General features: G+C 45.6%; 1 protein-coding gene and 1 long non-coding RNA gene across 7 annotated transcripts in view; both read left to right on the top strand.

Moving 5' to 3' along the window:
• The window catches only part of LOC137097634 (uncharacterized), a 457,703-nt gene that overhangs the window by 375,854 nt on the left and 66,234 nt on the right, over window positions 1–15,615 (top strand). The gene's annotated exons all lie outside the window — the stretch shown is intronic.
• The window catches only part of MBNL3 (muscleblind like splicing regulator 3), a 156,095-nt gene that overhangs the window by 116,351 nt on the left and 24,129 nt on the right, over window positions 1–15,615 (top strand). For 3 of the 6 annotated variants that reach the window (XM_060756087.2, XM_067471641.1, XM_067471642.1), the window contains exons 6-7: window positions 7,058–7,208; window positions 12,407–12,442. In XM_060756087.2, coding sequence (XP_060612070.1) covers window positions 7,058–7,208; window positions 12,407–12,442 — 187 coding nt within the window. Of the gene's footprint in view, window positions 1–1,228; window positions 1,286–7,057; window positions 7,209–12,406; window positions 12,443–15,615 lie in introns of all 6 variants that reach the window. The other 3 variants (XR_010910317.1, XM_060756088.2, XM_060756082.2) reach the window with 2 other exon arrangements.

The following is a 15,615-nucleotide window of genomic DNA, read 5'->3' as shown; positions in this document are numbered from 1 at the left end:
GAGCACCACACCCCAGAGTCGGGCACGACTGGACTTCATGTCAGAGGAAAACCTTTAACTAGGGAAATTGTGGAAGATCCAGGGCGGGAGAAAGAACTCTTGTCTGTTGGAGTAGGTATGAATGTTTCAATTGGCTACCTTGATTACCATTTCATAGCCTGACAGTTTTTAGGGAGTATCCTTTGTTGAGAGGTGATTAGCTGGCCCTGATTGTTTCTTGTCTGGAGTTCCCCTGTGTTTGAGTGTTGTTCTTTATTTACAGTTATAATTTTAGAGTTTTTTTAATACTGGAAGCCAGATTTTGTTCAGACTAGAAATAGGAAGATTTCCCATTCTCTGCTCCTGGAATTACTGCCTCAAGAGGGCTAGAAAGAACCCCCTCGAAGGGCCCTTCCACACAGCAAAATAAGATATGTGCAATGTACATAGGAATTTTTTCCGGCCCTCCAACGGTCTGAGGGACAGTGAACTGGCCCCCGGTTTAAAAAGTTTGAGGACCCCAGATCTATATCTTTAACCTCAGCAGAGCTGGCTGTAGATTTATTTCTTTGACCCCGGCAGAGCTGTAAGAAGCGAAGCTTTTTACAGGTGGAGTAGAGAGAAGCCCACACGTCCTACTGTAAGGCTCCAAACTGTGAGCCTGAACCAAAAGTCCCCTTTTCCCTCCAAACCTGGGGAAAGGGGTGGATCTAAAGGCTCTAATGATGATTGATAGATTGTTGGCCCTATGATTGCAACCTGGGGAAAGCTACCCAATTGCAAAATGCATGGCCCAGATGATTTCAGAGTGCAAGAAAAAGAATCAAATCTCCTAGCACAGCAGCACTTTGAGCACTCTGTATTGCAACCCTATTGGAGCAATGTACGGAGCAGCATTGGATTTCTAACCATTCCCTTTCTATTCTGCAAACGGTGCCATCAGTTTCAAGCAAAAGAATCATCCTCCTAGCATTTGTGTCTCGGGGTCCTTTGTCTTGCAGTTGCGCATGTGCCGTCTGTGCGTCTTCTCTGTGCATTTTAAAATACGATCTTGTTATGTAATGCATTCATGTTATTTGTGTTTTCTCTTCACCTCCTCCACCGTGCCGCTTTCCTTTTTTTCTTTTCTTTTCTTTTTTTTTTTTTGACACCATTCTGCTTGCTGTTTTCTGTTGTGCTTGAAACCAAACAACCAACCAACCTTCCCTTGGCTCATTTACCATCATGCGCTCGCTGCCTGCTAACTCAGACTCAGCCGGCTCTTCTCCGGTCACAGAAGCGAACCCTCGGGACCACCTTTGACCTGGTACTTGGACCTCTCTGACCTTCTCGCTTTGCATGTAGCCATCTCTTTTTTTTTAGCTTGCATAGTATACGCTTGTGTTTGTCTCCCGCGTCGGGTCTGTGTCGCGCGTGGCAATAGGGGTGGCAGAGCGAGCAGTAATTTATGGGATAGCGAACGATACCGAACAAGAACACCTTTTATTTCTTCTTGAGAGAGCACTTCTCAAGAAGAGCAGTACGAGAGAGCAGTACGTGTGAAAAAGATCTTGGAGTCCTCGTGGACAACAAGTTAAACGAGCCAACAATGTGATGTGGCGGCAAAAAAAGCCAATGGGATTTTGGCCTGCATCAATAGGAACATAGTGTCTAGATCTAGGGAAGTCATGCTCCCCATGCTCTATTCTGCTTTGGTTAGACCACATCTGGAATATTGTGTCCAATTCTGGGCACCACAATTCAAGAGAGATATTGACAAGCTGGAATGTGTCCAGAGGAGAGCGACTAAAATGATCAAAGGTCTGGAGAACAAGCCCTATGAGGAGCGTCTTAAGGAGCTGGGCATGTTTAGCCTGAAGAAGAGAAGGCTCAGAGGGGATATGATAGCCATGTATAAATATGTGAGAGGAAGCCACAGGGAGGAGGGAGCAAGCTTGTTTTCTGCTTCCCTGGAGACTAGGACGTAATAGAACAATGGCTTCAAACTACAAGAGAGGAGATTCCATGTGAACATGAGGAAGAACTTCCTGACTGTGAGAGCCGTTCAGCAGTGGAACTCTCTGCCCCGGAGTGTGGTGGAGGCTCCCTCTTTGGAAGCTTTTAAACAGAGGCTGGATGGCCATCTGTCAGGGGTGATTTCAATGCAATATTCCTGCTTCTTGGCAGGGGGTTGGACTGGATGGCCCATGAGGTCTCTTCCAACTCTTTGATTCTATGATTCTCTAGAACTCTCTGGGATCAGACACGGACCACAGCATTGTGTAGAGCAGAGGTTCCCAACCTGTGGTCCGTGGACCACCAGTGGTCCGCAGCAACAAAATTATGGTCCGCGGCCTCACCATTACTACACCGTTGCCTCAAAACCATGTGGCAACTAGAGCAACTGGTCTCGCAAAACTCTCCTATAGTGCCAAGGCAATGGGGATGTCTGTAAGGGAGAGGCTGACTACACACGAAAGATTACTACAGTAGAGTGTCGCTTATCCGACCTTTGCTTATCCGACATTTCGACTTATCCGACGCTCCTATCTGATGCCCCCCCTTTCCTCCAGCAATCCTCTTCAATTAAAGGAGTGCTCCTCAACTCTCTCCATTTCCAATAAGTGAAAAAGGCAAGACAAGGAGGAGGAAGAGGAGGGAGAAAGGGGGGGAAAGAGGCAGGGCCAAAAGCAGAAGCGTCTCCCTCTTTCCTTCTGGGATTTCCACGCTCCTCTTCCGCATCTGGGCACTTCCTACTGAGCCACCCTAGCCCCAAAATCTTGCCTTGCCTTAACCTTTTGAGTTCCTGTTGTTAATATTCTGTTGGACGGATAGCAGTAGAAGACTCCATATTATTCGACATTTTTGTTTATCTGACATATTCATTGATCCAAAATTCTGCTGGTCTGTTTATGTCAGATAAGTGAGACTCTGCAGTATTATCACATCAGCTCTAGATCATTAAATATGGTTTTTCCTGTGGGCAAGCAGATGGTGAATACTGGTTGGCATATGTTCTGTATCAGAAACTAGAGCTGATATACAATGTATTGTTGAAGGCTTACACTGGGTTGTTGTAGGTTTTTCTGGGCTATATAGCCATGTTCTCCTGACGTTTCGCCTGCATCTATGGCAAGCATCCTCAAGAGGTAGTGAGGTCTGTTGGAAGTAGGGAAATGGGTTTATATATCTGTGGAATGACCAGGGTGGGACAAAGGACTTTTGTCTGCTGGAGCTAGGTGTGAATGTTTCAACTGACCACCTTGATTAGCATTTAATGGCTTGGAAGTGCCTTGCAGCTGTGGACAAGTCTACATAGGGACCACCAAAGGCAGCATGGCCCAAACATGAATCAAGGAACATGAAAGGCACTGCAGACTACTTCAACCAGAGAAGTCAGCCATAGCAGAGCACCTGATGAACCAATCTGGACACAGCAGATTATTTGAGAACACAGAAATGCTGGACCACTCTCATAACCACCATGTCAGACGACACAGAAAAGCCATTGAAATCCAAAAGCATGTGGACAATTTCAACAGAAAGGAAGAAGCCATGAAAATGAACAAAATCTGGCTACTAGTATTAAAAAGCTCTAAAATTACAACAGCAAAACAACAGAGAGTAAACAATCAGGCACATCAAATCACTCTCAATAAAAGATTCCCCCCAGGCACTTCCAAGCCATTAAATGCTAATCAAGGTGGACAGTTGAAACATTCACACCTAGCTCCAGCGGACAAGAGTTCTTTGTCCCACAGATATATAAAACCATTTTCCTACTTCCAACAGACCTCACTACCTCTGAGGATGCTTGCCATAGATGCAGGCGAAACGTCAGGAGAAAATGCCTCTAGAACATGGCCATATAGCCCAGAAAAAACTACAACAACCTAGAGCTGATGTAGTCTGTCCAATGCAATTTTCTGAATCAGCACCCCAAATAACCAAACCAAATGTAAAGTTGATGAAAAACCAATTCAAAACCCTTTTGGTACTAATGTTGGAGAGTGGTCCCTGGTCAAATGGTCCCTGTTTTAAAAAAAACGGTTGGGAACCACTGGTGTAGAGGATCCAGAGTTTCACAGAACATTCTCCAGGAACATCTAGGTCCTCCATGGCTACCTTCCACCAGAAATTGGCAATCGCATTGAATTTCAAGGCCCTCTAGTATGATAGATGGTCAGTGTCCACCAGAGAGAATATTTTTCTAGGAATCAGGCCTCCAATGCAACCCTGTGGCCAACATTCACCAGAAGTGCTGGAGGATTTAGCGATTCCTAGAAAGAGGCTTGCACTGGCAATATGAAGGTCCTCCCTCTGTGGTCATCTTCCACCAGATAGTGACCACAGAGTAGTCCAGAAGAACCAGGACATTCCTAGTGAGAAGACTTCTTGAGGAATCTATAGCTTCTCCAGTGCAATGTTGACCTTATCTAGCCTTTCCTAAAGATACAGTTTTATTCAGGAATAGGCAAATCTACAGAATTCAACAAATGTGGAGAGTTGACTGTATTATTTATTTGTTTGTTTCCCACATTTCTAACCCACCCTTCTCAAACCCCGAGAGGGGACTCAGGGCGGCTTACACCGACAACAATTCGATGCCACAAGATAATACAATTCTAAACAAATATAACAACAGTTTAGAACAGTAAATAGAACATTAAGTTAAAAACACATTAAAAACATTGTCATCAATCCATATAGCCAATTCCAGTCCAATTCAACATCCAAAGTGCTGTCCTGCTTGTTGTCCAAAGGCCTGGACTCAGAACCACGATTTAACCTTCTTTCTGAAATAAAGGAGGGAAGACGCCAACCTGATCTCACTGGGGAGCGAGTTCCACAGGCATGGGGCCACTGCCGAGAAGGCCTGACCCTCGTCCTCACCAAGCGCACTGGCAGGATCGAGCGCAGGGCCTCCCTGGATGATCTTAAACTGCAAGGCAGGACATAGAGGGAGATACATTATAATAATAATAAAACTTTATTTATATAACACCCCATCTCCCCGAGGGGACTCAGAGAAGTTCCCAAGTAACATTACGAAACATACAGAGTAAAAACAACATAACCATAAGATTAACAAACAAAATATAAGCATAAAAATTGTCACCATAACACACATATATTAAAAGTAATCCTGCCTGTTCAAGGTAATTTAAAAATTTAAAAGGCCAGGCCAAGATTTGTGCAAGCCCAAAAATTCTAGGGGGCCCGGGAATTAAGTGCAATGCTATGGCAGGCAACAATAATATTAGGTACGGATCTGTGGCTGTTCATTCCGGGGCCAATTAGAGGAAAGAATCTGGGTAACTGGTAGGAATAATAAGGCCATATTAGACAATGTGTGGGGCTGAGTTAGAACTGGTCATTTTCAAAGGCTTGTTGAAACCACCAGGTCTTCAAGCTCTTACAAAAGGAGGGGAGGGATGGGGCCTGTCTTATTTCCCTTGGAAGGGCATTCCAGAGACGGGGGAAGAGAGAAGGCCCTCTCTTTAGTCCCCACCAACCACACTTGAGACGGTAGTGGGACCGAAAGGAGGGCCTCCCCAGAAGATGTTAGAGCTTGTGCCTGTTCATAGAAGGAGATGCGATCACGGAGATAGGCGGACAGGTACGCTGGGACACGTTCGGACAGGTAACAGGGAGATACGGTAGTGGGACTGAGAGGAGGGCCTCCCTAGAAAATCTTAGAGTTCATGCCGGTTCAAAGAAGGAGATGCGATCGCGGAGATAGGCGGACAGGTATGCTGGGACACGTTCAGATAGGTAACAGGGAGATACGTAGTGGGACCGAGAGGAGGGCCTCCCCAGAAGATCTTAGAGCTCGTGCCGGTTCATAGAAGGAGATGCGATCGCGGAGATAGGCGGACAGGTACGCTGGGACACGTTCGGACAGGTAACAGGGAGATACGGTAGTGGAACCGAGAGGAGAGCCTCCCCGGAAGATCTTAGAGCTCGTGCCAGTTCATAGAAGGAGATGTGATCACGGAGATAGGCAGACAGGTACGCTGGGACATGTTCAGACAGATACCGTAGTGGGACCGAGAGGAGGGCCTCCCAGAAGATCTTAGAGCTCGTGCCGGTTCATAGAAGGAGATGCGGAGATAGGCGGACAGGTATGCTGGGACACGTTCGGACAGGTAACAGGGAGATACAATATTAGGACCGAGAGGAGGGCCTCCCTAGAAGATCTTAGAGGCTGCGCCGGTTCATAGAAGGAGATATGATCGCAGAGATAGGCTGACAGGTACGCTGGGACACGTTCAGACAGATACAGTAGTGGGACCGAGAGGAGGGCCTCCCCAGAAGATCTTAGAGCTCGTGCCAGTTCATAGAAGGAGATGTGATCGCGGAGGCAGACAGGTATGCTGGGACACGTTCGGACAGATAACAGAGAGATACGTTCGGACAGGTAATAATAATAATAATAATAATAATTATTATTATTATTATTATTATTATTATTATTACTACAGTAGAGCCTCACTTATCTGACATAATCAGGCTGGCAGAACGTCAGATAAATGAAAATGTTGGATAATACGGAGTCCCCTACTGTTATCTGTTGGATAATACGGAGTCCCCTACTGTTATCTCTCCAACGCAGCGCTAGACAGCTAGAATACTAACAACAGAGACTCAAAGGGTTAAGGCAAGGCAACGCCTTGGGGCTAGAGCGGCTCAGCAGAAAGTGCCCGGATGTGGAAGAGAAAGGTGGAAATCACAGAGGAAGAGAGAGGGTGCTTCTGCTTCCGTCCTGCCTCATTTCCCCCTTTTCCTTGTCTTGCCTTTTGCGCTTATTGGGAATGGAGAGAGAGTTGGGGAGCGCTCCTTTAAGTGAAGGTGAAATGCTGGAGGAAAACGGGGGCGTGAGATAAGAGTGTCGGATAAGACGGAATGTCGGATAAGCGAAGGTCGGATAGCAGGACTATTGTATTATTATTATTATTATGATACGATCTAGCACTGTTGTTGTTGATATGCAATGGCAACAGTGCATTGTCTATAATGGTGTTTCCTTCCCTTTTGTATTCCTCCCTCTCCACCCCCTTTCTCTTGCCCCCCCCCCCCATTGCTTTGGCTTCTGCAGGCGCTGCCGCCGGGTGCTCTTCAACCATTACCAAAGAGGCCAGCACTTGAAAAAAACAATGGTGCCACCCCAGTCTTTAACCCCAGTGTTTTCCACTATCAGCAGGCTCTCGCCAACATGCAACTGCAACCGCCTACCTTTATCCCGACAGGTAGGTCCTTCGGGGAGCATTTTGGGATATCTTTGGCAGGGAGGAAGCGGAGGGTCGGTGTGTTGCTTTGTGCCTTTGGATAACAGTTGCCAGAATCAGAGCATGGGCATTGATTTTTTTAAATGACAAGTCTCAGAATCCCCAGCCAGAAAAAATGTTTCCAGTTTGGAATAAAAACCTCAAATCCTGAGCCAGCATGGAAATTGAAGAGAGAGAGAAAAATAGTGTGGAAATGTTCACACACACACACACTAAATCCTAGAATCCCCAGGCAGCAAAGCCAGAGGAGGAAAAACGAAGCATGGAAACGTCTCTTATTTTGGATGATTAATCCCAGAATCCACAGGCAACATAGCTATCAGATAGCTTGTAAAATGCAGGCGTGTAGAAATGTTACTTTGGAGCACGCATGGGTAGACTTTGGCCCTCCAGGTGTTTTGCACTTCAATTCCCATAATTCCTAACAGCCTCAGGCCCCTTCTGCTTAAGCGGCTGAGGGGGAAAGGGAAAGGAAAATTATTATTATTATTATTATTATTATTATTATTATTATTAAACTTTATTTGTACCCCGCTAGCATCTTCCGAAGGACTCGATGCGGCTTACAAAGGCCAAGGCCTCAACACACAATACAACAATACACCTAAAGCAAATTAAAACAATTAAAGCAGTATTAAAACAACAAAACAACAAGCAATAACAATACATCAAAACACGATAAAACTCGGCCGGGCCAGAGTAAAGGGTTATTGTGTCCCCTGGCAGCACAGCGGATTAAACCGCTGAGCTGCCAAACTTGCTGAAGGTTGGCAGTTCGAATCTGAGGAGTGGGGTGAGCTCCCACTGTTAGGCCCAGCTTCTGCCAACCTAGCATTTCGAAAACATGTCAGTGTGAATAGATTAATTAATTTATTTATTTGCTTTATTTCTATACCGCGTTTTTCAGCCTAATTAGGCGACTCAATGCGGTTTACACAATGCAGGTTATCACAACAATAAACAGTTAAAAACACGTCATACACAACAACAAAATCAACAATTTTTATCAATTCATGACGCCTCGATAACAGAGCAAAATCCATTCTCATAATCCTTGTGCCATTCCTATGTTCAATTTTACCGTCTTCCTGTGTTCAGTTGCACTGCTTAGCCGAACGCTTGCTCGTAGAGCCGAGTCTTAACCTTCTTCCGAAACGCCAGCAGTGAAGGAGCCTGTCTGATGTCTATAGGTAGAGCATTCCATAGCCGAGGGGCCACCACCGAGAAGGCCCTGTCCCTCGTCCCCGCCAACCGTGCCCGTGACGCAGGCGGGACCGAGAGCAGGGCCTCCCCGGACGATCTTAATGATCTTAGATCAATAGGTACCGCTATTTTATTAAACCACTGAGCTGCTGAACTTGCTGAAGGTTGGCAGTTCGAATCCGGGGAGCGGGGTGAGCTCCTACTGTTAGGCCCAGCTTCTGCCAACCTAGCATTTCGAAAACATGCCAATGTGAATAGATTAATAGGTACCGCTTCTGCGGGAAGGTTTTTTTTTTTGGTCATGTCAGGAGCGACTTGAGAAACTGCAAGTCGCTTCTGGTGTGAGAGAATTGGCCGTCTGCAAGGACGTTGCCCAGGGGACGCCCGGATGATTTGATGTTTTATCATCCTTGTGGGAGGCTTCCCTCATGTCTCCACATGAGGAGCTGGAGCTGATAGAGGGAGCTCATCCGCCTCTCCCCGGATTCGAACCTGCGACCTGTTGGTCTTCAGTCCCGCCAGCACAGGGGTTTAACTCACTGCGCCACCGGGGGCCCCTGCCAAGGAATATTCCATTCAAATCACCCCTGACAGATGGCCATCCAGCCTCTGTTTAAAAGCTTCCAAAGAAGGAGCCTCCACCACACTCTGGGGCAGAGAGTTCCACTGCTGAACGGCTCTCACAGAAAGTTCTTTCTCATGTTCAGATGGAATCTCCTTTCTTGTAGTTTGAAGCCATTGTTCCGCTTCCTAGTCTCCAGGGAAGCAGAAAACAAGCTTGCTCCCTCCTCCCTGTGACTTCCTCTCACATATTTATACATGACTATCATATCTCCTCTCAGCCTTCTCTTCTTCAGGCTAAACATGTCCAGCTACTTAAGCCGCTCCTCATAGGGCTTGTTCTCCAGACCCTTGATCATTTTAGTCGCCTTCCTCTGGACACATCCCAGCTTGTCAATATCTCTCTTCAATTGTGGTGCCCAGAATTGGACACAACATTCCAGGTGTGGTCTAACCAAAGCAGAATAGAGGGGTAGCATTACTTCACTAGGTCTAGACACTAGGCTCCTATTGAATCTCATGGTTTCAACATTGGCAGATAAGAGAATGTTTCCAAAAAGATAAACAATCAGGCTTCGAAGAACAAAAAACATTTTGGGACACGATAATGCAAATTGACAAGAAGACAAGAAGGGAGTTGTAGTTTGCTAAAGCGTCACACACTTTGGCAGAAAGGGCTTTGCAAAGCTATAATTCCCATTGTAGTGAGCCATGGCAGTTAAAGCAGCGTCAAACTGCATCAGTTCCACAGTGCAGGTGCATCGTAAGGCTATCTGGGAGCCATTTTTTCTATGTGGATAAAAAGAAACCAACTCAAAAAGGAATAGCCAGGAAAGTCTGGGTTTTGAGAAACAGCCGTGCAAAGCTGGAGATGTTTTCAAGGAGGCTGTGAGTCACGCCCAGTCCTTTCAAAACAATCCCTTGTTTTGTCCGCAAATTGTCGCGTTCCCATAGATTTATGTTTCCTTTCCAAACGGTCAGCACAAAGGAGGCACACGGTGTTCTCCGAAAGTGTCGTGTTAATGTGCTTGTAGAAAGCCGGTGGATTCCTAAGAGACTTGAACTCACTTTTCTTCCAATCCTGATACCTTTTGGAGCAATGGCTAAACATAAATAAATAGTAAATTGAATTTGTAGACTCTTTCCTCTCTCGGACTCGCTGCCTTGTTTTTCCTCCTTCTTCCAGTTCTGCTCAATTCGTTGCAAATCAATTCTTGGATTCTTTGCCAATTCAGAGTCTTATAAGAGTTTCATACATATATATACACACACACATAACATAACATAACATAACATACGAGTTTCATATATGTTTAAAAGAGGTTTGGAAATGTCTCCTTGCATCCTTTTGCGACACAATTTTATTAGCAAACCAGAAGTTAAACCACTGTCTCATGCAATATACTATATGTATCATACATATCTATCTATGTATGTATATAATAAAAGTCAAAGTTTGTATGCGGCAGTGCGACTGGGTATGTGCCAGCTTTCTGATTGGCTGCCACTGTGGTGCTATTTGCATATGGTCTCTGATTGGCCAGCTGCAAGAGGAGCCCCTGGTGGAGAAAAGGGTTCATGACAGAAACGGAGACAGGAGAGAAGGAAATTTGCATATGGTCTCTGATTGGCCAGCCACAATTTCAAGATTCCGAGATGACAAAGAGAGGAAAGGTAAAGGCCAGTGGCTTTGTCGGAAAATAACCAATACAGACCAAACTTGGCACACAGAGCCTGCAAGACCCACTCGACATCCTATTGCAGTTTGGAGGAGGATGAAGCATGGATGATGGAACTTGCAGTACCATCACTCACATTCTGAGACCGCTGTTAGCCTCATCCAATGACTGATCAGGACCAAACTTGGCACATAGACCTCTCATGACCCAATTTACGTCCTGGTGTGGTTTGGCCAGGGATGGACCATGGATTATGGGACTTGCAGTACCTTTGCTCAATTCCTGAGACCACTGCAACCCTCATCCAATTACCGATAAAGACCAAACTTGGCACACCGAGTCTCCATGACGCACTCTACATCCTGGTGCAGTTTGGAGGAGGATACACCATGGACGATGGGACTTGCAATACCTGCACTCCCTTCCTAAGACCATTACAACTGCCAACAATGATGGATCAGGACCACAATTTACATAGAGAGCCCACATGACCCACTCTACATCCTGGTGCGGTTTGGAAGAATTTGACAATGGATGATGGGACTTGCAGTCACTTCACTCACTTCCTGAGACCACTGAGACCCTCGCCAATTACTGATCAAGACCAAACTTGGCACACAGAGTCCCCATGACCCACTCTACATCCTGGTGCACTTTCGAGGAGGACAGACCATAGATGATGGGACTCACAGTACCTTCACTAACTTCCTGAGACCACTGCGAGACATATAAATAACTGATAAAGACCAACCTTGATACACAATTCCTTTCTCAAATAACCCGGGCAGCGCCAGGTCCCCAAGCTAGTAATATAATATAGTTTCACATACATTTAAATGAGGTTTGTGTCTTGACACTTCCTATGTAATACAGGAGATTATTGCATAGTTCCCTTAGCTGCTCCATGGCGTTCCTCACAAATTTCATAGTCAACAGATGATGTGACTGAGAGAGAGAAAGTATAGATAGAGAATACATACATACATACATATATATATATATATATATATATATATATGAATGATTGATATATCCTAAAATCCTAGAGTTGGATGATTTTCCAAAGCTAGGCAGGATCCGTTGTGATCCTCAGACGCATTTGGAAACTTATCCCCCTCTGCCTTCCGCCCAAAGTCCAACCCTTTCGTTGCCCAAGGGCCCTCCAGTCCAACCCCCTTTGGCCATAAAGGAAGATACCATCCAAGCCCTCCTGACAGATGACCATCCAGCCTTTGCTTCAAAACCTCCAGAGAGGCAGACTCTGTCCAATGGAATGATGGTGGGATGGTAATCTACCAGGAGGGCTTTCACTGTCTTTCTGGCTGAAGGAGGTTGTACTGGATGCCCTTTTGGGGTCCCTTTCGGTGGAATGCAGGCCAGAAAGCTCTGATTTACTACCTGGCTGAGATATCTATTTCTAAGGAAATTGGCTATGGGCTTTGTGTGTCTCCAAATCATGTCAAAATAGAGGACTTGCTGCAAAGAATCCAAGACTTATTCTCTTTCGGCACAATTTCCACAATCTGCACTTTGCATGCGTCTTTGCAAGGGATGGCCGCAAATGAACCCGCGGCAGCCTCTTGTTTTCCTTTGGGTGTTTGTTCAAAAGAGTATTCTTTCTTTCTGTCTTCTAAATCCTCTGTTAACCCGTGAACTGCTTCACTAATGACCTGTCCCTTCTGTCCATCTCTCCACGCTTCACTGCATGGTGCGCAGGCTCTGTGCTCTGCATGGCTCCCACAGCAAGCGTTGGTAGGTGCTTTTGGACTCTGAAAACGTCCGCTTTTTTCTAAATCCGAACGAGGCACTTGGGTGTCACCAGCGTGGAGGCCGAGGGGAGGATGGGTGGCGCAGTGCATGGTGTCCGTGGCGTGTGCCGCGAACCGTAAAGGCTGGGATGGCCCTTCTCTCTTTCCGTGCATGTGCAATGTGGCCAGGGACAAAAACACTCAACCAACCAAAAACTATCACTTGTTTGATTGTGTTGCCTCGCGGCCCAATCTCAATTGGCATTGCTCCACCTCTGATTTCTCTGTATAACAATATGATGTCTGTCCTCACTCCAGACCGACTCTAACTATTTACAGCTGCAACGTAGCCTCATCTGATTGACTGTGTACAGCCTGTCCTCGAGTTACAAACATCTGACTTGCAAATGGCTTCTAATTAAGAACGGGGTTGAGACGACAGGAAGTGAAATAGATCTATTCCTATGAAGGGAAATTCACTCCTGGAAGAGTTACTATCATGGGGAAAATTTGGACACAAGACACCTAACAACCCAATGCATGTCCTTCACTCAAAAATTAATTTTGTCATTTGGGAGTTGTAGTTGCTGGGATTTATAGTTCACCTACAATCAAAGGACATTCTGAACCGCACCAATGATGGAATTGAACCAAACTTTGCACACAGTTCTCCCATGACCAACAGAAAATACTGGAAGGGTTTGGTGGGCAGTGTCCTTTGGTTTTGGAGTTGTAGTTCACCTACATCCAGAGAGCACAGCATGATGGATCTGGACCAAACTTGGCACAAATACTCAATATGCGCAAATGTGAACACTGGTGGGGTTAGGGGAAATAGAATCTTGACATTTGGAAGTTGTAGTTGCTGGGATTTGTAGTTCACCTACAATCACAGAGCATTCTGAACCCTACCAATGATAGAATTGGGCCAAATCTCTCACACAGAACCCCCATGACCACCAGAGTGGGCCACAGCAACGCATGGCAGGAGACAGCTAGTATATAAATAAAATGTAATGTTCGTTTGTGGGATTAACAGAACACAAAAACCAGTGGGCCAATTGACACCAAATTTGGACAGCACACACCTAACAACCCCATGTATTTCCTTCACTCATAAAAACACTGAAAAACACAGCAGAAGGGACTTAAAAAGCCCCCAAAAGGTAAATGATGAAAAGCTAAATGACAATACATAAAAAAGGGAAGAAAGAGGGAGGGAAGGGGAGAAAAGAAAGAAAAGAAAAGAAAAAAAGACAGAGGGAGGGAAAGAAAGAAAGAAAGAAAGAAAGAAAGAAAGAAAGAAAGAAAGGGAGAAGGAAGCATGGAAGCAAAGAGAGAAGGAAGGAAAGAGGTAGTCAAGGAAGACAGGAGAGAAAGGGAGGGAAAGAAGAAGGGGGAAGGAAGGAAAGTTAGAGAAGGAAGGAGAGAAGAAAAAAGGGAAAGAAGGAAGGAAAGAGAGAAGGAAGGAAAGAAATAGAGAAGGAAGAAGAGAAGGAAAGATGGGAAGGAAGGAAGGAAAGAGGGAAGGAAGGAAGGAAGGAAGGAAAGAGAGAAGGAAGGAAGGAAGGAAGGAAGGAAGGAAGGAAGGAAGGAAGGAAGGAAGGAAGGAGAGAAAGAGGGAAGGTTGGCCACAGCAAAGCGTGGCGGGTATAGCTAGTATACACACACACACACACATACACAAACACACACACATATGGCTGGAGTTAAAACTTCAAAAATGTACCTGTTCCGACTTGCAAACAAATTCAACTTCCTTCCAAACCTACAGAACCTGTTTTGTTTGTAACTTGGGGTCTGTCTGTACTGTGGTCACGTAGACAAATCGGATTAGCTTTGTGTCGTTGTCATTTAGACGGATCTGATTGTCTGTGCCCTGCTGCCACATTGTCCCATTTCCACGGTGATCCCTGGGCCAAACAAATCTGGGAAGACCTGCGGATCTCTGTTTGGCAAATCTGATTGGCTGTGCATTGTTGTCCTGTCAGCAAATCTAATTGGCTATGATGTCCTTTCCTCTGTGTTCCCCGATTGCCTGTGCCAGTGGCCGAACCAATCTGTGAAGACATCTGATTGGCTGTTATTGTCACATAGGTGAATCTGATTGACTATGTCCTGCCATCACATCATCTTCCTGTTTCCTCTGAAATCTCTGATTGGCTGGCCAAGGGCCGAAGGAAACTGGAAGGAAACAATGGCTCTGGACATCAGATTGGCTATGTATTTGTTATCCAATAGACCAGGGTCTTCTTTTCCTTGAGGGCAACATCAGCCTAGATGGCCATCTGTCAGGGGTGCTTTGAATGCAATATTCCTGCTTCTTGGCAGGGGGTTGGACTGGATGGCCCATGAGGTCTCGTCCAACTCTACGATTCTATGATTGCCTTCAAAGGGCTGTTAACTCTATGGAATGAGAATCCGGGGCCAAGCTATAATTGTTGTACCTAATGGTCAGTACTCTTTGGTATTTACCCAGATTGGTTCCTCAAAAGTGATTGAACGACAACTCCCATCACTTCTGATTTGGGGATAATGGGAATGGCAACCCAACAACACTTGGGGCTCTGAGGTTGGGGCAAGGTTAAAGTTTTAAATCCAGACATCCTATCCTATCCACCAGCTTTGTATTTACATTCAAACCCATTCTCCCAACTAGAGAGCACAACTTGCAGCCAGGGGCGGCTCAACCATTACGCAAAGTAAGCCTTTGCAATATAGTTGATTTTCCCAGGGGCGCTCTTGAGGCACTCTTGGGGGAAAATAGACCTTGACATATGCAAGTTGTAGTTACTGAGATGTATAGTTCACCTACAATCAAAGAGCATTCTGAACTCCACCAATGATGGAATTGGACCAAATATGGCACACAGAACTCCCACGACGAACAGAAAATATATATCAGTGATTGGTTGGGGAGGGGGGTGCCAAAATAGTTTGCTTACCGTTGAAAATTACCTAGGGCCGCCTCTACTTGCAGCCTTCCAGATATCACTGTATCCCAACTCTATTCATGATGCCTAATGATGAGTTGGAGTCCAGCATCTGGAGGGCCTTGGGTTTGACGCAAGTGCTACAGGCAAATCCGACTGGCTGCGTCTTGCTGTCACATCATGTCCCATTTCCTCTGATTGGTTATGAATTCAGAAGGAAATAAAGGCTGTCAACATCTGTATT

The sequence above is a fragment of the Anolis sagrei genome, chromosome 10, assembly GCF_037176765.1.
Source record: "Anolis sagrei isolate rAnoSag1 chromosome 10, rAnoSag1.mat, whole genome shotgun sequence".
In the NCBI taxonomy this organism is placed as follows: Eukaryota; Metazoa; Chordata; class Lepidosauria; order Squamata; family Dactyloidae; genus Anolis; species Anolis sagrei.
The sequence above is the reverse complement of the archived record's forward strand: the minus strand, read 5'-3'. Positions and strand labels throughout refer to the sequence as shown.